The 25983-nt window shown below is 36.7% G+C and overlaps 1 protein-coding gene across 2 annotated transcripts in view; it reads left to right on the top strand.

Annotated features, from left to right (window-relative positions):
* TOP2B (DNA topoisomerase II beta) overlaps positions 1–25983 on the top strand; it is a 70842-nt gene that overhangs the window by 39615 nt on the left and 5244 nt on the right. Inside the window, exons 12-33 of one of the 2 annotated variants that reach the window (XM_075052481.1) lie at positions 394–551; positions 1285–1410; positions 3205–3315; positions 3397–3502; positions 3695–3804; positions 7867–7959; positions 8058–8172; positions 10626–10747; positions 11581–11729; positions 12994–13225; positions 14668–14802; positions 15259–15459; positions 17124–17319; positions 17482–17573; positions 18748–18903; positions 19043–19126; positions 20210–20407; positions 20759–20903; positions 22136–22294; positions 23143–23350; positions 23863–23942; positions 24258–24368. In XM_075052481.1, the coding sequence (XP_074908582.1) occupies positions 394–551; positions 1285–1410; positions 3205–3315; positions 3397–3502; positions 3695–3804; positions 7867–7959; positions 8058–8172; positions 10626–10747; positions 11581–11729; positions 12994–13225; positions 14668–14802; positions 15259–15459; positions 17124–17319; positions 17482–17573; positions 18748–18903; positions 19043–19126; positions 20210–20407; positions 20759–20903; positions 22136–22294; positions 23143–23350; positions 23863–23942; positions 24258–24368 (3087 nt within the window). Of the gene's footprint in view, positions 1–393; positions 552–1284; positions 1411–3204; positions 3316–3396; positions 3503–3694; positions 3805–7866; positions 7960–8057; positions 8173–10625; positions 10748–11580; positions 11730–12993; positions 13226–14667; positions 14803–15258; positions 15460–17123; positions 17320–17481; positions 17574–18747; positions 18904–19042; positions 19127–20209; positions 20408–20758; positions 20904–22135; positions 22295–23142; positions 23351–23859; positions 23943–24257; positions 24369–25983 lie in introns of both variants that reach the window. The other variant, XM_075052473.1, reaches the window with a different exon arrangement.

The following is a 25983-nucleotide window of genomic DNA, read 5'->3' as shown; positions in this document are numbered from 1 at the left end:
ATAAAGTCAGGCATGCATAATGTATGTATGTAAAAAAAACTTGCAGCTAGAAGAATGAAATGGTAAAGGTACAGAAGCAATCTGGGGTTTTTGTGCAGATGTGTGGGGACCATTACATAAGATGTGCTACCATTGCATCCCATTTTGTCTATTTTGCTCCTTGTCCATAGCAATCCACAGCGTATTGCTAAGGGCAGGCAAGGATACTCGTTCTTGTTGTGTAGTTTTAGTGGTATGGAGGGCCATCCACAAAAATAGATATTCAGCATATTTAAATTACCTGAGGTAGAGTAGGAAGAATATTCATGACTGATGCAATTCTATTTGTTATTTGAGTTTCAAAGTTACACTTTCTGTATTTTTGCCTTGCTTCTACTTCTTCCTGGACTGCAGGTGGCAAACATTCCTTGGACTGCACGTTAATATTAACAGAAGGAGACTCTGCCAAATCTTTAGCTGTCTCTGGCTTAGGTGTGATTGGTAGAGACAGATACGGAGTATTCCCACTCAGGGGTAAAATTCTCAATGTTCGAGAAGCTTCTCACAAACAAGTAAGTAGTCTTGTCATTTCCTTTTAGCTGACAAATGGATATCTACTGTTTATTTTTTATTTCTAGGGTTACATCTTCATATTTTAAATTTTATTTTTTTTTTTTTCATGAAAATCTTGGGGCTGGGATTCCATAAAGTACCAGCTACTTTAAAGCCTGGGATAAGCCTGGAAATATTAAATGTAGTAGTACCGTACTGGAATGATAAAGTTCATTTCTTCACAAATGCAAGGAAATTCTGCTATGACTCATATTAGCATTTTACATGAATACTTAAAAACCCTAAAATTTTATATTCTCTCCATTGCCATGTGATTTCATTCACTCCCAATGTGGGACAGTAGCAGCAGCATTACCCCATCATGTTACTTCTGCTGCCCTCCATACTTTGTTTATAATAAGAGTCGTGTTGCAGATGCCCATAGAAATATTGGAAAGAGAAGGCAGCTTTGTGAGATTACTTTGTTACGTGCACTTTTCTCCCTGCCTTCTGAACCCAAAGTGCTTTGCTCTGGTTGTAGAGGAGAAAGGGAGTGGTGCAGTCTTGAGAATTTGCACGTACAGAAGAAATATTTACAAATGTGAAGGCTGCAAGGGGGCTGGAGATAAAAAGGTTGTGAAGTTGAGGTAGGGGTGCATTGAAAAAGTAGCTATAAAGTCCACCTAAAAAAGATTGGGATATTTCTGAATTTCTGCTTTTTACACTGACTGCAACAATAACTTTCTTATACAGATTATGGAAAATGCAGAAATCAACAACATCATCAAAATAGTTGGACTACAATACAAGAAAAGCTATGAAGATCCAGAATCTCTGAAAAGTTTGAGATATGGAAAAATTATGATCATGACAGATCAGGTTAGTCTGAAATTCACAGGTTTTAATATACAGAGCTTAAAATGTGTTTTGCTGTAATTTAGTAGGTTACATTTTTGTGCATTATAACCTCTCTCTGCGTTATGACAGTACGGATATATTCAGAGGGAGTCCCTAATGTGTAAGGTTCCTTCATGGAATAATGAATGATTTATGTGTTGTTTTGGTTACTCCAAATGAACAACTGCACTTTGCTGCACAGTAGCAGATGCCAAAGTAATAATAAAAACATGTATAAACGGGAATGGTTTTGATAACTCAAAAATATGTTAAAAGTAAGGACAGAAGAGAACAGTAGATGTCATGTCCCAATTTCTCAGGACGACAACTCAGGTTTGCTGATTCCCAGGTCAGAATTAAAGTGAAATGACACCAGGGATCCTTTAACTCACAAAACTCAACTTTTATTCACTCACAACAATTGGCATGCTCACCACAAAAATTGGTATACTCACAACAAAAATTGGCATGAAACTACCTCAGTAAACTGTTTAACGTGCTAACCATACATTACGAAACATATACTACAGGCCTTCCTTATCTGGGGATCAGTTCAGGGAAGACAATAAGGAGAGCCCTCCCATTGAGTCACAAGGTTCGGAGCAGACCCCGTTGCTTTCTAGACTCCTTCTCAGAGAGGAGCTTAGGGGTGGCTGGATCCACTCCTAGTCCCAGACTTGGTCAATGGTTTATGTCTAAAGGGATAAGGTGTAGGGATTATGGAAAAAAAGCCGGGGGAGAGAGAGAAGGGGAGAGAGAGTGGGAGAGGGAGAGGGAGAGAGAAGAGAAAGATTTCACCGGTCCTAGGTCCAGCATTGGTTCAGTCAGCTGAGAGGTCCAGCTCCTCTGGGCGCATGCGTGTGGGGCTTCAGTTCGTGTGTTCTTTTATCATCCTTGCCCCTCCTTCGGGTGGGCACTCAAACTCATTAGGTGTCATGCATGGTTTGTGCTTTCAGAACCTTTGGGAAATGGGTCAGCGGGCTTGGGGGTCATTTGGGGAGTAACTTCCCCTTCCCTGCGGACGTGATCTTTTGCCACGTTTGGTTAGCTGCCCTGCTCGGCATATCAGAACAGCATATCGGAACACGGAGCTGTGCACCCTCCTGCATGCCCTCCCCCCTCCCTGTCCTGTCGCTGATCTGTGCTGGTCCACTTCTCTTCACCTGTGGTTCCTTGCTATGCAGGGTAGGCAGAACTTGCCCCACCACAAATAAGATGTTAACTCTTTCAGTCTCTCACAGCAGATGAGGTAATATTGCTAGAAAGTCAGGGAGAGACAAGAATGCAGGCAATTATGTTCGGATAATCTCATGAAGTGTGTGTCTATTGTTCAGATTTTAGAAGTCTAGGAATCCTATGCTTTGGATATTGGTGAAGCTTTTTTATTTTTTTCCCAAAGAGGCTGAACTATCAGGCATCTTAACACCAGTGAGAACTGTGGGCCAGGCTTGGCTTTCTTCCACAAAGATTTGGCTCCATCATGTCTGGGAGAGCTGTCTAGCTCTCAGAGAAAACATGCCAAAGAAATGTTTGAGCTGCAACTGTGCACTTGGCTTGGAAGAGCTTATTATTAGCTCAGGGGTAGTGCCATTCACAGGTGGCTATTTTATACCCAGGTCCAGTTTGGAATCCAAATTAAAACTAACTGTTCCCTTCTATGTTTTCTGTCAACAGACGTTGTTTTGATGTATCCAGGCCAGTGAGTGGGGTTTTTGGTGGTTTTGGGGGAATCTGACATTTTATAAGATTGCCTCATGTTTTCATGTTCTGATTCAGGATCAGGATGGATCTCACATAAAAGGCTTGTTGATCAATTTTATTCATCACAATTGGCCATCACTGTTGAAACATGGTTTTCTTGAGGAATTCATCACTCCTATTGTAAAGGTATGGGTTCTATTAATGAGATTTTATGTATTACTTACAGTGCAACAGAAAAGTTGATAAGTGCTTTTTTGTTTTTTAAAGGCAAGCAAAAATAAGCAAGAACTTTCATTCTATAGTATTCCTGAATTTGATGAGTGGAAGAAGCATATGGAGAATCATAAAGCGTGGAAGATAAAATACTACAAAGGTTTGTTTAAAAACAAATAAGTGAACCTCATGGATCTAAAAATACGTAATAAATGGATGTTATGAAGTTTTATTTTTAGATGTTTTCATGATAGCATCTTCTGTAATGATTTTATAATATTCCACGTAAAATAAAAGGGGTAAAATAATAAAACTTTTGAATGTGAAGTAACTATTTCTTTTTATTGTACAGGTTTGGGTACCAGCACTGCTAAAGAAGCAAAAGAATATTTTGCTGACATGGAAAGACATCGAATCTTATTTCGATATGCTGGTCCGGAAGATGATGCTGCCATTACACTGGTAAGAACTTATAAAAGTGTTTCTATATGATATGTTTTAGTTTCCATTGTTTGCTGAAAACAGCATGTGAGGAAGTCCTAACAGTTTTGGCATGTTTTGTTTGTTTTGTGTGGGGTTGTGTGTTGTGGTTTGTTGGGGTTTTTTTTTTTTGTTGTTGTTGGTTGGTTGCTTGGGTTTGTGGGGGAAGGGGGAGAGGAACTGAAAAAAATACTTTTGGGAGAGGAAGAAGCTTTTGGAAAAGATTTTGAATTTTGGAATAAGAGCTTTATCCACAGTACAAAATCAGCTCTACCTTCTGCTTAGTAGCTTTGACCAATTTTGTGTGGTGTGGATATCAAGAAACATTACATTCAGACTTGCTTTTAAAGACAACATGCAAGAGTATTCTGAGTAAGGCAATAGAGCGCAAACGAATGATGTTTCACATCTACTTAGGGATCTGAATTTTGCTTCTGAGCAAATAAGATCAGACAAATATTATTTATTCATTGAGGGTGTATCAGTGTGGCATACATGTATTCATGCATGTGTTCTACATATTTGAATTTGAAATCTTTTAGACAGTTGTGTGCAGGAAAGTACTTGTATTTCAAAAAGAACTTGTGGAAGGACAAAGGATGTAGTGTCTAGAAAGCTGTTTTCTCAAGAAATGCTTCACCTTTTATCTACTTCAATTTGCTATTTTAATTGTAGGTGATATTAGAGAGAAAAAGGGGTAGGAGAGGAAAAATAAAAATAGGAAAATACCCATCTTGGACAAAACAACTTTTTTGTTATATAACAGCTTTTTCCTTATACTGTGGATCTAGTAAAAAGTTGTGTTTTTACTAACAGAAAGGTATAGTAGGTATCTGTTCTGTTGAAGAAAACCAGCCTGATGTCTCAGAAGTTATTTGTACCACTCGTTTTACTTCTGCCCAAGATGCACTTAAATATAATCCGTGTATGTGGTTCCCCATCCCAGAGAAGTGTGTTCATGTAGATAGAAAAGGAGTCTGTATATTTACGTATACGTTAAACCAATTGGTGCAGAGACCCTGAACTCCCTGATTAAAATTCTGAGCTCTGTTTCTGCAAATAAACTTCCTGGCATGTGCAGGACAACCAGGGGATCATGCCCAGCCAGCATGGGTTCATGAAAGGCAGGTTCTGCTTGACCAACTTGATCTCCTTCTATGACTGGGTGACCAGCCTAGTGGATGAGAGAAAGGCTGTGGATGTTGTCTGCCTGGACTTCAGTAAGGCCTTTGACAGTCTCTCATGGCATACTCCTTGAGAAGCTGGCGGCTCGTGGCTTAGACAAGTGTACTCTTGGCTGGGTAAAAAACTGCCTGGATGGATGAGCCCAGAGGGTTGTGGTGAACGGGGTTAAATCCAGTTGGTGGCGGGTCACAAGTGGTGTTCCCCAGGGCTCAGTACTGGGGCCAGTTCTGGTTAATATCTTTATTAATGATCTGGAGAAGGGGATCGAGTGCACCCTCAGTCAGTTTGCGGATGACACCAAGTTGGGAGGCAGGGTTGATCTGCTCGAGGGTAGGAAGGCTCTACAGAGGTATCTGGACAGGTTGGATCGATGGGCTGAGGCCAACTGTATGAGGTTCAACAAGGCCGAGTGCCGGGTCCTGCACTTGGGTCACAGCAACCCCATGCAGTGCTACAGGCTTGGGGAAGAGCAGCTGGAAAGCTGCCTGGTGGTAAAAGACCTGGGGGTGCTTGTTGACAGCCGGCTGAATATGAGCCAGCAGTGTGCCCAGGTGGCCAAGAAGGCCAATGTCATCCTGGCCTGCATCAGAAATAGTGTGGCCAGCAGGAGCAGGGAAGTGATTGTTCCCCTGTATGCGGCACTGGTGAGGCTGCACCTTGAGTATTGTGTTCAGTTTTGGGCCCCTCACTACAGGAAAGACATTGAGGTGCTGGAGTGTGTCTAGAGAAGGGCAACGAAGTTGGTGAGGGGCCTGGAGCACAAATCTTATGAGGACCGGTTGAGGGAACTGGGGTGGTTTAGTCTGGAGAAAAGGAGGCTGAGGGGAGACCTTATCGCTCTCTACAACTACCTGAAGGGGGGTTGTAGTGAGGTGGGTGCTGGTCTCTTCTGTCAGGTGGCTGGAGATAGCACAAGAGGAAATGGCCTCAAGTTGTGGCAGGGGAGGTTTAGATTGAATATTAGGAAAAATTTCTTTACTGAGAGGGTTGTCAGGCATTGGAACAGGCTGCCCAGGGAAGTGGTTGAGTCGCCATCCCTGGAGGTATTCAAAAAGCACGTAGACAAGGCACTCAAGGACATGGTTTAGTGGGCATGGTTGACGGTTGGACTCGATGATTTTAAAGGTCTTTTCCAACCTAAATGAGTCTATGATTCTATATACAGTCTGATATCAGAGGCCATATAACCTGTTACGGGTGACACTCACTATTGTCTAAAATCATATTCTGTCAATTTGGGATGAAGCTAGTCATGTGTTATACCAGGAACAACTACTGACTAGTACTGAAGCTGTTAACAGAAGCTTCACTTATACTCCTACCTACCTACATTTTCTCTGCTGATAGCTATAATCCCAGCCTTAAGTTTATCTCTGGGCATAAGTGGTGTAAGATTATGGGTCCTACCAGGCCTCATGATAGCTGTAATCTAGGAAAACAAAAATTATTTCACATAGCAAATTCTTCAGCATTCTGAAGAACTCTTTTGCTAGCAAATGAAGTCTTAGAATAACAGGTTTAAGTGGAGAAAGAAAACCCCCTTTTAATTCTATTCAAGAATACATATTCGAGAATAATTTTTAATCAAACTTTCTATTCTATTAAAATAATTTTTATGCTGATCCAGCTCTTGGTCATTGGTTGCTTCAGTGATCTAGAAGAAGTATAGATATACTGAAAGGAGCCAGAATAAAATTGTAAGAATTTAGTCATGTTTTTACAAAAGCCTAATCTTAAGCCTTCAGATGTCTGACATTGTGAATTATTGAGCTTTGTTTACAAAGGAAGTCTGATGCAAACCAGGGTGATATCACTTAGTCCCTTTCTCAGAGAGTAAGTTACTAAGGTTTATGACTTATTATGTAATACCATGGTCTCCAAAGAAATGAAGACTACACACTGAGCTCTTTTGGAGTGTTCCAGTTAGAGTCCTTTAAAAAAGATGGCACTGATGACTGTCATCTTATGCAGGAGAGTGGTTGAAATCAGGACGTGATGGAGTCTCTATATGTTATTTCCTGAGGAAAAAAGGCAGTACTTTAACAACTCACAAAATTTTCCCAAAGTAGTTGAAGTTTTGCTTAAACCACATATTCAGTTTTTATGTATTCTTCTCTTATTCTTCTGGAGAAGAAACTCAGTGGAGGGGAACTCTATTTCTGTAACAGGACAAAGTCTTTCAGAACATTCCTTTGTCTTTTTGTACTGATAAGTGGTTGCTTTAAAGTGACACCTTGTCATGGTGAAGACTAAGGCCCTCAGTCAGCTGCCCTAAACTCTGGCTTAGTCTTTTCATGAAGTGTCAATTTTGTCAAGTTATCAATTTTCTTAAGAGGACTAGGGCCAACCGCTCAGGAACTGCTACAAATTATTGGCATTCTATGGCTGACAGAGTAAACAGGGCATGGAGAAGACAAGAAGAGTGGGGTATTTTTTCTAATACCTTCAGTTAATTTTCTTGATGACAGCTGGTTATAGTTCAGTCTAAATGATGAACCCAACCTTAAAGTTAGTTGGGGAAAGATCCCAACACCTTTAAACTTGTGTATCAAAGGACAACTCTGATGTGAAGAGAGGAATAAGAACAGTAAGATTTGTCTAAATGTGTACAGATGTTGGGAAAGTAATATACATTTAAATTCTGATCAGTGAGAGATCTGTCAGTTCAAAAAACCTTGTGCAACAGTGTCCGAAAGGTCATGTGCTTGTATTGCTGTTTAAATGTAAGCATTAGTTATTTGGATTATCTTGTCCATATAAGTATTATTGAATACTTGATCAGATAGTGCAGTACACTTAAAATTCTGACTAAAGTAACATATATATGCTGATAATTTAGTGTACTTGGAATCTTTTCAGGCCTTCAGTAAGAAGAAGATTGATGATCGAAAAGAATGGTTAACAAACTTCATGGAGGACAGGCGACAGCGTCGGCTACATGGCCTTCCTGAGGTGAGTCCTAAATAATAATAATAATAAATCCAGTAGATGAGATTTAAATGTAATCTAGTTTCTGTATTGAATGAATAATGTATGTGGGTTTTTTTCAGCAATTTTTATATGGTACAGCAACAAAACATTTGACTTACAATGACTTCATTAACAAGGAGTTGATCCTTTTCTCAAATTCAGACAACGAGAGATCTATTCCTTCCCTTGTTGATGGTAAGCTGATAATTCATTATGATTTGTTGGAACATTCCTCTTTGTTGGTTTTTAAGTCTGTGATTTGTATTGGAAATCAATGCGTTCAAGTAAAGAATACAAGAACTTTTATATTTTTGTTATCATTCATATGCTAAGGAATTGCCATGTTTCTTCTGTGAGGAAGTTTAAGCTGTTGCTGTGAAGCCTTTTTACTTAACCAGGCCTATTCCCTAGACCGTACAAGTGTTTGTTTCTAGTCAAACCATCAGAGAAAACAAGTCTTTTAAGTGTTGATAATAATTAAAATTCAAGTTGGCAGCTGAGTGCAGATGAAGATGCAAATGTTTTCTCCCTTCAGTCTTATACCACAGGCAGTGTTTTAGTGGTTCTGACTTTTCCTGTAATCTTGCTAGAGTTCTGTCAATCAGGTTTGCTACCTCTCCCCTTGCAACAGCATGAACATTAAAAGAAACAGCTTACTACGCTACAGCTTCATTTGTAAAACTGTCTTTAGACAGCATGAGGAGGAATTTCTGCCTATATTATTGTCAATACGCATATGCTTACTAAGATACAGAAAAAAGGCCTTGAGGTTTCATAGGGGAACATAATAAAGTGCATTTATCTCTACTTTCCAGTATGTTTTTTATAGTGGGGATGGTCAGCCTTCTTGACACTACAGACCCATACCATAATATTCATGCAGCAAGAGCTTTTTATATTTTAGATGAGAAAGTGGGATAGGTCACAGGTGGATAAAGGTAGTAGCTTCCTGGTAGGATGGATCTCCTGCTCTGCTGCAGAATGAGGCTGGGTTAGGAATGCAGAAACACCTCTAGGGAATCGAAGAATGTCAGTCTCTGTTTCAGCTTCTCCAGACTTACTTCCTCCTATAGCTGGGTACTTGGATTAACTGGTAGTCTCTATGCAAGCACTTCATAGTTTACTGCTCTGGAGGAAGATTCACCATAGAGCTATATGTTTCAAGAGGTCATTGTTCCTTGTAACATACTCTGCGCTGACTGCTTTCTCAGAAACAGCAGAATAATTTTGCTGAAACTTAAAATAAAGAATGAACTTGCAGTAGATAACTGTTCATTTGAATTAAAGTTCTCCAAGACTGTGTCTACAGAAGTGTAAGAAAATGAGAAGGGAATATATTTATTTATATATTTGCATGCATGTGTGTGTATGTAATATAATGTACGTATACATATTATAATACATATTTTATGTAATTCCTATCAGTGTTACATATATAATATTATGTATAACACTATACATATATAGTATATACATATATTTTATTTACATTATTATACACATAATATTTTACATATTTTATATATATATATATATAATTGCTATCGGTATTTCTGCCAACTTTGGCTGTAATTCTGCATTCTGGACATGGATATGTGAACTGTTCAGCAGGTAGTATTCTAGCAATGTTCTTCAGTATCATCAGGTGATATAGAACAGGTTAGTCCAGTGGCAAATCTCAGAAAAAATGAAGAGGAAGAACATTTTGACTGTCTCTTCACAGTTACTATTTACCACTCTTACTCCTTGGTGATTTTCCTGTGTAAAGGAAATCCTCTAAGTCTGTTACATTCAATAGATCTTTGGTAGCAAAACATGATATAGGCCCATTGTAAAGAAAGTTGGATGTTGCATATTTAAATGAAATGAAGATTGGAGTCAGTATCTTTTTTCAATTTTTGCTTTTACGTTTGACCCAGGTTAGTAATGGTAACACATAGCAATATTTTAGTGCACTTCAGAAATGTATGTGAATTAAAACACTGAATAGATCAACAAGCATGATCTAGAACTGGTTATCAGTTCTACATGACATGCACAAAAAATTATGTAATCCCTTCTACACAGTTGTTATACTTAGTGTGCCTAAACAATAAAAATAATTCAGAAGATCAAAGAGACTGTTTTGTTTCTTAAAACTTGTGAGATCTAAAAGGGAGACAAATAACATATCTTTGTGTTGAATTTTAATGATTCTTTGAGAATTGCACACAAAAAGTAAAATTTCAGAGTACTTTAAAATACATGTAAGCTACAGTTACAGTTGTCACTGCTGAATTTGTGTTGATATTCTTAGGAAAAAGATTTTGCTGAATAGAGTGGAAAAACAACTCGACTTGTGGAAACTGCACATTTAGGATAAAGTTGCTGTTTATTAGATTAATGTGTTGTATGCTGCATAGTAATGACTGGCTGAAAGGGTTATTGTTTCCACTTTTCTGGTAACTTTTTCAGTTTGGTAAAATTCTTTTGTTACTTTAAAAGAACTGAGATATTTGTTGTTTTGTTAATATCACAGTGTGAATTTGTTTCCATTTAATGTTTAGGCTTCTTTTGAGAGATTAGAAATGACGATAAGGCAAAACAAGTTTATTACTTAAAAACATATGCTTGTATATGTGTTGAAAATGGGATATTCTTCTTAATAGGTTTAAAACCAGGGCAACGCAAAGTTTTATTCACTTGCTTTAAGAGAAACGATAAACGTGAAGTAAAGGTTGCTCAGCTGGCTGGTTCTGTTGCTGAAATGTCAGCTTATCACCATGGGGAGGTGAGTATGAATAATGGCAAAGTTGTGAGGATTTTTAGCCTGTATAAAATACTAGGTCAATGTTTACTGCATTGAAATGGCAAACCTATTGACTGTAAGTCTACTAATCACAGATTTACTTGTAAAGAAAATGAACCAAATAATATGTAGCTTAATAAGACAGCATATTTCCATTCTTTCCAAGTCTTTTGAGCTCAGTGGTATCCCAAATAGTTTGTGGGTTGTGGCAAAATAGTAGATAACAAATTAGCTAGGTAACTTCTAGATTCTCAAATCATAGGAATACAGGAACTATGTACTAGGACAATTTTTGTCTTAAACAAGAAATACAGTGTTTTAAGGTAAGAAGAGGAGATACTGTTCCTCAAAAAGCTGATACAGTGTTGGAACAAAGATTGCTTCTAGCTCCTGTTTTGTTTATATTTATCTGAAATATTAGCAGGAGTTGCCATATTAAGTCTCTCTCCATCCCTCCTTCTCTCCCTTTAAAAGCAATGAGTAGTAGCTTGTGCAGTAGAAAGCACAGTCAGTTTGTTCCCCTTTCATTCCTCTAGAGAAGTGCTTTATTAAAAATGGAGAAGCCCAGGGGTTTTCATAAGCATAGAATTTAAGGACACTTAAATCAGGGAGGCAATGTGGCTATGGAAGAGGAAGCATTACGTTTTGCCAGCAGCTCTTGTAATAGGGTTACAACATTCCTTTCTCAGGGAGACTACTTTTTTGAACTTGAATTCAGGTTAGTCACACAATTTTGGGGCATTAAAAGTATATTTTATTGGCTGATTAAGAAAGACTATCTCTTCATCTTACTATGAATATATATTTTCTTGCAGCAAGCATTAATGATGACTATAGTCAACTTGGCTCAGAACTTTGTTGGAAGTAACAATGTTAATCTGCTACAACCTATTGGTCAGTTTGGTACCAGGCTTCATGGTGGAAAGGATGCTGCCAGCCCTCGCTATATTTTCACGATGTTAAGGTAAACACAAATGTAAAGCTAAACGCATGCTTTTTTAAAAAGACTTGTTATGAAACTAAACCTTTCACAACACTACAGGTTTTTTTTTTGTGGGAGAGGAATGGGGGAGGATTGGAATATTTTGAGAGAAGCTCGAATTCTGCTTTACATCTGTAAGTGTGTTTTTGCACATGGATTTTTTGCATGATTTTCCATGCATAGAAGTGCTGTGAGAATTGTAGCTTTTAAGCAATTGAACTTTGAATCATAAGGCTGAAGACTGGAAATGTAGATCACTCAGATTAGTTACTGATCTTAAATTGTGATTTCTTGCAGAAGTAGCTTTCAGTTTCCCTTTTCAGTGGGAAATCTATTCAGTTTCACAATAGAAAAATGTCTTGCTACCTGGTGGTACATCCTGCAACTCAGCATAGACTTGAAAGTTGAGATGGATTCTTTTCCTTCTGGATGAGTTTCTTCATATCAAGCTAGAATACACAAACATAATTAATAATGAAGACCTAATTTAATGATGCTGATTTTTCACAGCTAATATCTTGAAATTCAGTTAGTCATGCAGAGTGTTAAAATGTGTTCCTTAATGTAAATTATAGTATTTTATAAGTTATGTTGCTTCTTTTATTTCCTAATTTCAGTTTGATATTTTGCCTGGAACTCCTTGTAGTTTCTTCTGTTCTTCTAATTGTTAGCTTTTTACATAAGTATCAGGTTTTATTCCCTTTCTCATATATGTTCTTTCTGTAGGAACCTAGGTTTGTGCATTTTCCATTTTGCATTAGGTGCTGCAAACTGTATTCACCCAGGACAATGTTCTAGATGAGCAAAAGGAGTCGCTAGTAAAACCCCTGTAGTAATTTTCAGGGACTGCTAGGCCTACAATTAAGTAACAAAGCTTTGCAACTATTTGCATGCTATGTTGCTTTATTGCTGGGTGACCTACTGTCACACTGAACTGTGTTATGAATGCTTCAAAGAATGATATTTCGTAGATGTTAAATGTCATCAATTACTAGCATATCATGTACATGCGTTACTGTGAAGGAAACAAACATCATCTGTTATGAATGTACTCTTCCTTTGGGAAGATCTTCCTTTTCTCAGTAGGTACGTACATTGTATTTTCAGCTTCAGAATGGCAAAGACAAAGGAAGACATGAGAAAAATCTACAAGTAGATCATATCTGGACCCATGCACTGTTAAAGCATTGTGTACTTTACTTACAGGACTTCAGTTAAACAGTTTTCTTCTTTTTCTTTTCTAAAGCCCTTTAGCAAGGCTGCTTTTTCCATCAGTGGATGACAACTTGCTTAAATTCCTTTATGACGACAACCAACGTGTAGAGCCTGAATGGTATATTCCCATCATTCCTATGGTTTTAGTAAATGGAGCTGAAGGAATTGGTACCGGATGGGCCTGCAAACTTCCAAACTATGATACCAGAGAGATTGTAAACAATGTCAGACGAATGCTGGATGGCTTAGATCCCCACCCAATGGTAAAAATAATAGTATATACTGGTATTTTATATGTTTGCTAAACAAACCTTACTTTGTACTTAGAAAATGAGTTCGTATCACTCTAGAAATGCTTGATTATTGGAATATCTGAGTTGAATTGTCCCAGTAATTTTGTGTAGGAGCTTTACTTGACTGTTGGGATGAGGCTGGGGAAGTTTACCTTGGAGCAAAAACATTGCAATTTGTATTTTTCCAATTATTTCGGAGGACTCTTTCTTCAATCTGCTGACTGTAAGCCTTCACAGTTGCAAGTCTTACAGGGTAGTTATGACATGGCAATAGAGTAAAAAGTTGTACCATTCTTTCCCTTTTGAAGGTACTACCACTTATCTTCAGCCAAACTTAACATTTCCTCTGTCTTGTCTGAATTGTACTCTCTTATATATCTGTAAGCATAGAAGATATTGTCACTGTTCAAGAAAATCAGCAGCTTCTGAACTGCATCTAGCTTCTGTTCCTTTATTTAAAATTTTATAAGAAGTCTTAGAAGTGGTGTATATTTGAAAAAATTTGGACAGGAAGAATACCTGGGTGAACCCAGAATATCTGTAACCAACAGATGAAATACTGATAATGTAACCTTTACAACTAATGGATATTGCTACTTTGCTGTGTTTACCAAGTCATAGAAGCAGAAACATCTTTTCTTCTCTATTTAGATCACAGTTCACTGAGTGTGCAGTATCAATTTTCATGACATAATGAATTTCCTTTTGCAAATTCTTGGGAACAATGAATATTTTTTTTTTTTTAATTAATGCAATCCATTACCCTTCCTTTAGGACTCCTAGGCCTTCTGTGTAGTCTCACAGTCAATTGAAGCTTCACTGTGGTTGAAAGAGGCAGTTCTGCCTCCATCTAGCTCCTTTCTGTATGCTGGTATGTGTTTGTGGCTGCATGGTAAGCTGGATAAGGGAATCAATTCAGTTAAAAAAAATTCCCCACCCTGTTAGTTAATTTTTAAACTGGATGGGTTCCACTATCTTTGCCAAACAGCACAAGAATGAAAAAATGGTTAGGGGAGGTAGCACCACTTCTGTAAAGTTATTGTGAGACTGAGGTGTTAATCTACTTTCTTATCTGTGCTTGCAGTTTTCTTTAAAAAGAAAAAAAAACCCAAACAAACAACCCACAAACAAAACAACCAACCAACCCACCACCTCACTGGGTTCAGCTGCATCTTCTTAATCAGCTATCTATTCTGTAGATGTTAAGACACTTGCTCCTGTCACTTGCATGTGTGTATTCTGTTTTTTCTGTAGTATTTTTCCTATGACATAAGATTTTCACAGGCATGAAAGGCTGGTTGATGGATTAATGCAAGATAAAGTGATAGCTATATGATGTATGGGAAACAAATTTTTTTTCTGATGTTTTAGTATAAAGATTGTTACCACTTTGCTGTTTTTTGCTATTTCAGCTCCCAAACTACAAAAACTTCAAAGGAACCATTCAGGAACTTGGTCAAAACCAGTATGTAGTCAGTGGTGAAATATTTGTGGTGGACAGGAACACAGTAGAAATTACAGAGCTTCCTGTAAGGACATGGACCCAAGTAAGTAACAGTGAAATACATTTACATAAAAACCAAAACCACCGAAAAGTTCCTTACTAAATTAGTTAATCCTATATCCAGATGGACTTCTAACATAATTTCTGATGATTATACATACATGGAAGGGAACATGGTTTCATTCTTTCATGTGCCTTTGTAGAAGATGGCTTTCTATTTGTGCCATCTACTGTCCATACTACAAAGAATGCCTGCTTCTCCTACTGAATTATATTTAACCCCCTTTTTCTTTTGAGTACAATTTTCTGTCCTTGTTAAATGCCTCTTATGTTTGTGCTAGTCTTGGCCTGCATTTTGCAGGTTATACTGGTTCTGTAAATCATAACTGGCATCAGATGTAATGCAGAAAGCTTTAAAATCTTATGTTGTTCAGTTGGTTTAAGGAATTAGGGATTTTAAGAAGTGTTTCTGGTTTTTTTGCTACCCTATTTTTAATAGGTGTACAAGGAACAGGTTCTAGAACCTATGTTGAATGGGACTGAAAAAACTCCAGCATTAATTTCTGACTACAAGGAATACCACACAGATACGACTGTGAAATTTGTTGTGAAGATGACAGAAGAAAAACTTGCACAGGCAGAAGCTGCTGGATTGCACAAAGTCTTTAAGCTTCAAACAAGTCTTACTTGTAATTCTATGGTAACTTTTTCATGTTTGGCTATCAGAATTCTTACTGTTGCTTGTTGTAAACTCAAATGTTTTTGTAGTGTACTTTGGTACTTGGTATTGAACAGTGTATTTGAAATTGTTTGAAGAGTAGAAAATTGTAGTGATGACAAATATTAAATCAATATGGATCAGCAAATCCATTTTAGTCCTGATGAATCTTTCAAACCAAATTAGACAGGATCAGGGTGGTTAGTTTCCTGTACCTGAAAATTTCCTGTGCAGCTAACCAAAAATGGTTAATGTAAAGTAGACCATAAAAATAACTTTCGGACATAGTATAATTAGATTTGAATTTTAAACTTCAGACAGGTTACACTTTCAAAATTGCACTTTATGCAGGACTATTACTCCTCTAATAGGAGTTAAATGATCCAGTGTTTCCACCAACATAGATCCAATTTTAGGTTGTAAGGTATAGAAAACACTATCCTTAGGCTGCTGATGACATAACAGGGATGTAAATTACTCATATAGTTTATTCTGCTTGTAGCAAGATGGGAGTAAGAATGTGAGTAAATATACATGTCAGTCTATTATGAGAGGCATTTGAATTGTAAGATAACTTCTGCCAGAATATTTCCAAACAACCTTTCTTTACAGAGACTGAAAAAAGTTTTGGTTTTTTTTTATGGCAGATACTACTTTCAGATATTATCACAAAGCAAAAATACTATTATTGTATAAATCAAAAGCTATGTGAAAATAGTTTAAAAATAAATTAAAGACCATAGAATTGGAAGAGGAAAAAGGCCTTGCTCAACCCATTTTGTAGATTGTGCTGGAAAAGCGAATCTACCAAATGAAGGTGATAGTATTTCTCACACGTTCAAACAACCATATGAACTACTGTGAGAATCTGTCTACAAGTTAATGTTTAACAAATTACAAAATGTTTTGCAGCTTAATCCTGCATTTTCTGCCTACTGAAATAAGTAGTAAGGGCTGCTTTCTGTGTATGTGTAGGAATTAATCTGCCTAAGTATAAGCATCTTAAAAAGTTACGCAAGCTAGTCATTGTTCACCCAACTCCCAAATAGGTATTTTAGATAGATGAATTGCCCTCTAGAGGGGTTTATTTCTTTCAGTTGAGTATAGAGGGCGCCTAGGGTGACTAGTTCACCTATAAATGTCTAAACTGGAGATGTTAGAAGTCAGGCAGGATTGATTCCACCTGTGATGTAAAAATGATTTCTTACTTTGTGCTTGAACTTGAAGGATGGCAGTTTTCACAGCTGAAAAGTGGAAGATTTCACAGCTGAACTAAAAAATTATTAAAGATGCTTTTAAACTGTTATGTTCAATAGTTGTAAATCATTAGGTGCCACTTGAACTTGTGCTTTAATATTCAGATAAAATTAGTCATTCAGCTGAATTCAGGCATACTTCTCTATATAGCTGCCTTCCTGTTTGAACGTGTTACCATAAATATCATCTTAGATCTACTTGTGAATAAAAATAAAATCTATCCAGCTATGTGCTGTGTAGTTCCACAGTAAGGTTTGAGTTCGCAGTCTTCAAAATACTGCTTTTTGTATGGTGCATGTATATGTGCAATAGAAATAAACTCATACACAAAGGCTAACAAAGTTTGAGTTACGCAATTTATCTCAAGCAGTATATTATGTATTTTATAGGTGCTATTTGACCATATGGGATGTTTAAAGAAGTATGAAACTGTGCAAGACATCTTGAAGGAGTTCTTTGATTTGCGATTACATTATTATAGTTTACGCAAGGAATGGCTTGTGGGAATGTTGGGTGCAGAATCTACCAAGCTGAACAATCAAGCTCGTTTCATTCTGGAGAAGATACAAGGAAAAATTACTATAGGTGAGTAAATGTAAGTTAGAATTAGTAACAGTGGGGGGAAATCTGGAAATTATTTAAATATAATAGAATGTACTTGCATGCAAGACAAGTATCTTCATGACACTGCTTTTTTTTCTTTTTCTTTCCCTCCCCGACCCCTGGTGTTGTATGTGTGTCTTGTAGAGAACAGATCGAAAAGAGATTTGATTCAGATGTTGGTCCAGAGAGGTTATGAATCTGATCCAGTAAAAGCCTGGAAAGAAGCACAGGAAAAGGTAATAATCTGAAATCTCTGCTGGATATATTTGATGCTGTTAATATTATAAATGATATTAATTTATTCAGATGTTTATTTTTTAGTAGTCTAACAATTTATAGCACACAACACTTTTAAAAGATTATTCATTACTCCTGTTGGCTTCCATTTTTAAAAGTACATTGAACTTGTATAAAAATATTGTCACATAATATTGGTATTGTATATGGATAATTCATAGAAGAAAACTAGATAATACAAGTCTGAAAATGAGAATACAGAGGAGTGAATTTCTTAATGTTCCCAAATAAGAACTGGCAACTTGATTTCTGACTAGCTGATACATAAAATGCTGCATCAGTTACCCCACACAAGCTGATTTTCCCCTTATCATTTATTTGACATATTATTGCAAAATGTAATTATTTATATATAACTTAATCATCAGTTTTCTGTAATGAAACATGAATATTATAAAGCTATGACTTTTGAACTTACTTTAGTAAATTTGACCTTGACCTGTATTTATTTCCTCTTTTTCAAAACCCAGTAGGGTTTTTTTATAGTTCCAAAAGAGATACATGACAAGTTTAATTTCATGCTTTACTATGGGAAGGTGAAACTACTTTGAAAAGCATCTTCAAATTTGTCAGCCACCCCTTCTCTACCATTGCCACTGCTTTCACAATTTGTTTTCATTTCTCATTTAATTTGCTTTGCTTTTTTTTACTACTGTATTTTAACTCCATGTAGTGTGTTGTGTTTTATAACAAAACTATTACTATGAGAAATTTTGATTGACTTTCAAACCACAGTTTGTACATTCAGGGCTTTGATAGCAGTTTTTATCCAAAAGACTGGGCTCATTTCCAAAGAAACAGATATACACAAATATCCAAGGGCAAAGGTCTCAACCGTGTGAGATAGCTAGGATGGTACCAGTATCTGTAGCCAATAGCATACAAGGCATATGGTTAGCATTGGGTTCGGATTTGTTTTCTTAAATCAAATTATTAAATAATCCACCTATAGAAGGTCACAAGAACATGACCTTTTGGAAAGGTCCAGAAAAACATTAAGGTTACTGAATCTATGAGGGCATACCTTACTACTCTGTGATGGTGCTTTGGAGCAGCGTTACAGTTCATGCATAGAGCTAAGATTATTAATACTTGTAATTGTGAATACTTCAGGCAGCAGAAGAGGAGGACCCACAAAACCCGAATGATGATGCTTCCTCTGCTTCTGGCTCAACTTCTGGCCCTGACTTTAACTATATCTTAAACATGTCTCTGTGGTCACTCACGAAAGAGAAAGTAGAAGAGTTAATTAAGCAGAGAGATTCAAAGGTTGGTACCCCATGGAAGACTTGTTCTGAAATGATATAGTAATTACTGATGTGTCTAATTGTGAATGTTCAGTTTCAATAGTATTTACTTTAGTTGTAACTTAGTAACTTGCATTCTACATACTACTTTCATGTTTTAGGAGAGAGAACTAAATGACCTTAAAAGGAAATCATCTTCAGATCTCTGGAAAGAAGATTTAGCAGCCTTTGTCGAAGAGCTTGAAGTATGTTTTATTTTACATATCTTTCTGAAAATATTACATTTAAATTAATTTAATTAAAAGCATTAATCAATTACAAGTATTAAAATTTAAGCAAAAAATAACAATAAAATACCACATTTTGGATTAAAAGCAGATAGACCTCCAAATATAATGATAAGTGGGAAATCAATATTGGGTATTTGTGTTCTTAGTTGTGTTCCTCAAGCATTGTCTCTTGCATCTGTACAATTTAATGTTTTTTCCAAGTCAGTGATGATAAAAGAAAAATTACCAGGAAAAAACTTGTTTTCAAGTGATAGAAAAAACTGGGAGTAGTAACTGGTAATAGTAATAATTATAGCAATTCTACATGATCTAATTGGTTGTGAGGCAATAAGTATTGTCAAATGCAAAGCTGTACGTGTAGGAACGAAGTGTGAAGACCATAAGTACTATATGAGGGGCTCTTTCTTTGCCTTATCAGTAACTCTGGAAAAAGGTGAAGTCCTATTGGTGGATAACTTGCTGAGCCTCAGCTTTTAATACTGCCTGAAAAGGGCTGATGTAATCTTTTGAAGTGACACAGGATGACACAGATAAGATGTTTGTTTTATTTCTGTGTGTATTCGTGGTACAGCTGCAATTGGAAGTGTTCTGTTCAGAAGTCTGTACTTCAGCTATATGTTCGTACTGTGAAAAAAGCTGATTAAAGGACTCGAAAATGTGCCTTAAAAATGACTCTAGAAATGGGCTGCTTAAATTAAACACTGAAATACTGAAGAGATACATCAGTACCCAGCCACATATATGAGAAAGAGAAAATTGATAAAGGAAAGTTTTTCAGTCTAGCAGTGTCCAAAAGTTTGTATTTATTTAATCTTGAATAAAAGTGTAGTTTTTAACTGTACAGGGTAATGAAGAATTTACCAAGATTAAGTGGTTGGTTTTCCATTACTGGAAAGTATGTTACAATTCAAGTGTGAATTAAGGGAAATCTTATGCTCCATGTTAAAGGGAGATGAATCTTAAATAATCACCATATTCCACTTTGTCGTCATTAAAAAAGAATGTGTTTCTCCCACCCCACCCCTCCTTGTTCATTAGAAAGTAGAAGCCCAGGAAAGAGAAGATGTTTTGGCTGGCATGGTTGGCAAACCAATAAAAGGCAAAGTTGGTAAACCCAAGATGAAGAAACTTCAGTTGGAAGAGACCATGCCATCACCATTTGGCAGAAGAATAGTTCCACAGATTACATCTGCCATGAAAGCTGATGCCAGTAGGAAATTGCTGAAAAAGAAAAAGGTAAATTAAAACTATTGTTGTAGTTAGATTATTTATTATTTAACTGCTATATTTCTCTACTCTGGTAGCATAAATCCAAACCACTAGACCTCATTAATGCAGTGTTTATACTGTTTTGCTGACCTAATGCATGAAGAAGTTAATACTGGATTTCTTTTACATTTGCAAGCCTCTTGTGACTACTTACTGTTCAGGTGGTTTTATTGAGATTTCTGCTTTCCAAGACTGTTCAACGAATGTCAGTATACTAGTCTACTTTCATTTATTATCTTCTACAAAACTATTCCAGTTCTATCTTGAAATATAAAGGTGTAATTTACTTTATTTTGCCCAACTTTTTTATATTTTTAGGGTGAAACTGATTCTCTAGCAATAAAAATGGAATTTGATGAAGAATTTGGTGGTGTGCCAGCTGAGGGTGGTGGGGATGACTCAATGAATACATCAGCCACAGCAACTAAAACCCCTAAACCTAAGAGAGAGAAGAAGGAACCTGGTAAGATCCTTACACGGTCATAGTTAACCTTAATTGTGTATACTAATTGGGCATTAAATATATTTTTAACACATAGTGAGAAGGGAAATATACCACAATAATCACTATTTCATCTGGTTTTCTTCCCTGAAGAGATGTGTGGAAACACTTGAAAGTACTCTGCTGAAATTTCTGTTAATGTAAGCTGCTTTTCTGGGGGTGGTGGATCTTACATTTTCTACCTTTTGATTTTTTTTTTGGGGGTGTCTAAATCTTTGAATTTGTGAGTAGAAAAACAGATTATTTTTACGTAATTAGACTAATTCTGTGCAAACTGAAATTTCTAGTTTGCATGCTCTCTGTCGAAGGACATGGCACTCATCTTCAGTCTGAGTAATGGTATAGATTGTAAAACTTGATTAAATATATTTTCCTATTGACATATTAGTCATTCTGACTTTTTAAAAGTTATGCATGTTATGACTTGGCAGACTAACCAATGTCTGTATTAATTTTCCTTTTTCCTCTGTTAGTAGAAATTTATTATTAGTTTAAGAAATACTTAGTAATGGGGAGGGGGGGCAGTAACAGAAAAGAAAGCTAAAGACAAAGGAGAAGTGTTAAGTATGAGGTTTTAGGAAAAAAAAAAAAAATGGTTACGCAAATACTTCTTCTGAGATAAGATCTGGTTTTAATTATTCAGGGGATTATCCAACCTTAATAGATTAACTGAGTACAGTTATGACTGAGTTGTCTACATGCAGCTCAAATCTAGCCAGTGTTCAGCCAGAGCCAATTAGCCCAGCTTGACCTGAGCTTGCCCTGCAATTGACTGACCACATTGTTACCACCTGATAGGGTGTTCTCTGCTTCCCATGTTAATTGAATTTTTCCAATAGCTGTTCCTGATCATGTTCCCTGCATGATGGAAAACTGCTTGTTCTTTTCCTGGAAAACCCCAGCAACCTTTAAAAAAATAGAAGTTTGACTGCAGAGGAGCTAAAACTTCAAATTAGAGGCTTTTATGTTTTTCAGTTATAAACCAAATTTGTTTGGGAGCAGCAGGTCAGGTTCTGTGCGAAATCATTTCATCATGTTAAATTTTTCTTCAGGAAGGAGAAGAAAATTTACAACATTTAAAGGAGAACTTTTTAAGACAAAAAAATCTATGCTAAATTTATGCATTATAAACGATCAGAAAATATGAAAATATTTTTTGCCCTGACTGTAGTAAATGCTTTAACTTGTGGCAGGTACTAGGGTAAGAAGAACACCATCATCTACAAAATCTGGTGCAAAAAAAGTGAAGAAACGAAACCCATGGTCAGATGATGAATCTAAGTCTGAAAGTGATTTAGAAGAGAATGAGCCTGTGATTATTCCAAGAGACTCACTGCTTAGGAGAGCTGCAGGTACTCAAGCTTTTGTGAATTGTGCATTGTGACTGAAAGCTTCAACTGCAAACCTACATTTTCCTTTGACCATAGCCTTTCTTTAGGACTTTATCTCCTACAGATAGCTTGCATTACATTTTCTTCACTGTGTGGTTAGTGAAAAAGCTCTTTAATGTCAAGACCAGGAACTTAAGAGTTAATAGGAAAGATTTTGTAACTTGGTCCAGAAATCTTTTCCCTTATTCTAAACACTAGAATAGAAATTACTCACAAAACTAGTGAATTATACAAGAAATAGACAAGATAATACTGTTACAAATGAAGAAATTACTCTAATGAAATTATACTGTCCAAAAAGGCCCAAAAGCCCAAACGGCTAGTAAAAATTTGTCAAAAAAATTTTGAACAGTCCATGAAAAGCAAAAATATCAGAGACTGAAAGCTTGGAAAATATATAAATATTTGATAGTTTAAGAAAAACACAGATTTTTTTTCCTGGAAAATTGTTGATCAATTTTTCAAGCACTTGTTTAGGAAGAATGTTCAAATGATAGATTCAAGAAAACTTCAGTTGTAAGTGAAGGATTCTCATTCCTCATACATACTTACACAGTGATGTCTCCATAATGCCATTAGCTGAAGGTATGAGCAAGCCACAAGTGGTGTTAGATGTTTGGTAACACTTTAAATTATGTCCCTTTATTCTTCTAGGCTCAAACAAGTTTCTTTTCCTCCAGTCTTTTGTCTTGTATACTCTGAGGCAGGGATTCTTTAGTGACTTACACTTTGATTTATTTATGTATTAACATAAACAACTATTTTGAAATGTGTATATGTGTGATTTTTTTCTTTTTTTTTTTTTTTAGCTGAGAGGCCCAAGTATACTTTTGACTTCTCAGAAGAAGAAGATGATGCCGATGATGATGATGATGCCAACAATAATAATGATTTGGATGAGCTCAAAGTAAAAGCCTCTCCAGTGACAAATGACAGAGAGGATGAGTTTGTTCCCTCAGACAGTTTAGAAAAAGATGAATATGACTTCTCCCCAGCCAAATCAAAGCCATCACCAGAGTAAGTACTGTAACTCAGCAGTATTTCTTCACTAATATTTTTTTTGAATGCAGAAATGTGAACAAAACTGAGAAATATCAACCTGTTATTATTCTACATGTACCATGTAAAATAAAATTCATGCATTTTGGGGAGGAATTAAAGTATATGTTATCTCAGCCTTGCAATTGACTAATGCAGAGGTAAACATGACTTACCAAATTATGGTACACTGTCAGCAATATCATCTGTTAAACTGCATTTTGTAAGATTCTCCATTTTCCATCTTGTGCCAGTCTGGTATACAGAACTGTTGAAAAAAATGTAGTTCTGTTAATTTTAAATGCCTGGAGTTCATGACTGAATGGAGATTTTAGGGGTTTGACTGCTGCAAGCGTATACAAAAATGCTATGAATGCTATAAATGTAGTGCTAAACCAGGAATTTAATCTCATATGGATATCATAATGTCTACATACTTCAGTATGTAGTTAGTGCAACTCATATAATTTCTTTTTCCTGTTTGAAAGTAGAAAAATGTCTCAAGACAAGAAAAATCAAGATTTTGGGAACATCTTCTCTTTTCCATCTTACTCTCAGAAGACAGATGATGGTAAGCTTGTTTTCACTCATCTCTTTAATCTTATAGCACCTGTTATGGAATATATTAGGGAGTTTGTTGTATACACAAACTTCACACAATAGTTACAGAAGAAGGATGTGCAGATTTATAAAGGGGAAAGGGGAAGGAGGTTCTGATCCTTAGAGGAACAAAGCTTGTATCATGGGTAAGAAAGTCACAGTACATCCATAGCCTAGCTGTAGTATCAGAAGCACTTTTCTGAGATTAATTTTAACTGTAATTAATATTGGTGATTTGAAATATGCAGTGAACGAATCTTATTCTAAACATACTCTGTGATTGTAGATACACCAAAATTGGACAGTGATGAAGAGGATTCTGCTCCTGTTTTCTCATCATCTTTTGCCCCAAAACAAACAGAGAAAATTTCAAGTAAAACACTAGCTGCTAAAAAGGGTACGTATAGGATTGTCCTGTAAGCCAATCCTTTTACTTAAAACTCCTCTCCTCCACCTTTGTGTTGTGTCTTTACATCTTCAAAGTGGGAACTGCACTTGTTTGTTTGGAACTCAGTGAAATTCAGCATCGGTTGTGAACTTCTTCCAGCTCCTTAATGACATTAATTTCTTTTTTTCCATTGGCTACTGTAGTGTCAAAACTTAATACTTTCCACATATGGAGTTGGTGTTCAGCATTTGGTTAGTTTAACTAATGGGAGGTTTTTACCCTCAGGGAGTAAGTGAAATAAGATGACCTTGGGGTTGAAGATAGTCTTCTATAATGGATCTAACTTGCTCTCCTTCCTTTTAAAGTAAGTGCAAGGGAGGAATCCCCAAGAAATATTTATGTCCTGAGTAGGTGTTGTGGTTTAACAGCAGCTGGCAATGAAGCACCACATGGCTGCTCGCCCACCCCCTCCTGGCGGGATAGGGGAGGGAATTGGAAGAGTAAAAGTGAGAACACTCATGGGTTCAGATAAAGACAGTTTATAATAGGTAAAGCAAAAGCTGCGTGTGCAAGCAAAGTGAAACAAGGTATTCATTCACCACTTCCCATCAGCAGGCAGGTTTTCAGCCATCTCCAGGAATGCAGGGCTCCATCACACCTAACAGTTACTTGGGAAGACAAATGCTATTGCTCCAAACATCCCCCCTTTCCTCCTTCTTCCCCCAGCTTTATATGCTGAGCATGATGTCGTATGGTCTGGAATATCCCTGTGGTCAGTTGGGGTCAGCTGTCCTGGCTGTGTCCCCTCCCAACTTCTTGTGCCCCCCAAGCCTGCTCAGTGGTGGGGTGCAGTGAGGAACAGAAAAGGCCTTCTTGGCTCTGTGTAAGCCCTGCTCAGCAGTAATGAAAACATCCCTGTGTTATCAACACTGTTTTCAGCACAAATCCAAAATGTAGCCCCATACTAGCTACTGTGAAGAAAATTAACTCTATCCCAGCCAAAACCAGCACAGTTAGGCTATTGCAGTAAGTTCTATCTGGCACAGTTGTTTTTCTTGAAATGAAGAATGAAAGGATCTTCTCAAACTTCAGAGGTATAAATTCTTTTAATTATTAGTCAGGCTTTTAGAACTGGCACCTTGCAGGATCTTACATTGCAGAATTAAGGACAATTCCAAGAAAAGCATGTTTATTATTTGGGTTTGTTTCTGTGGTTGTGCTTGGTATTTGTAGGAATAAGGGGTTTTTTCTCTGTTAGATTATGCTAGCCACTTGCCATAATTAATGGCGAAAATAACGTTTTTTCTTACCTAATAGTAGTTTAAATAGGTTATAAAATATAGTTCTTAGCACATGATAGACTGGGGATTTTGTTGCTTTCAGATCTTTGCCTTTCTTCCTGTACGTCTTTCAGATAATTTCCTTTTTTTCTTGCTGCTCAATTTTCTGTCCTCCAAAAGCATTTTATTTTCCCCTGTGATACTGTGGCCTTTGTTTTTTAAAACTTCTTTTGACCAACTTGCAGCGGAACTTAATGTATTAATTCTTCCCCCAAAAGATATCTTGAGGAAATCTGGAAGAAAGCAGCCAGTTACATTAGTTAACTTACTCTTTTAAAAATAAG

This window comes from Buteo buteo, chromosome 2 (assembly GCF_964188355.1).
Source record: "Buteo buteo chromosome 2, bButBut1.hap1.1, whole genome shotgun sequence".
NCBI lineage: Eukaryota > Metazoa > Chordata > Aves > Accipitriformes > Accipitridae > Buteo > Buteo buteo.
This window is presented reverse-complemented; position numbering and strand designations above follow the sequence as displayed.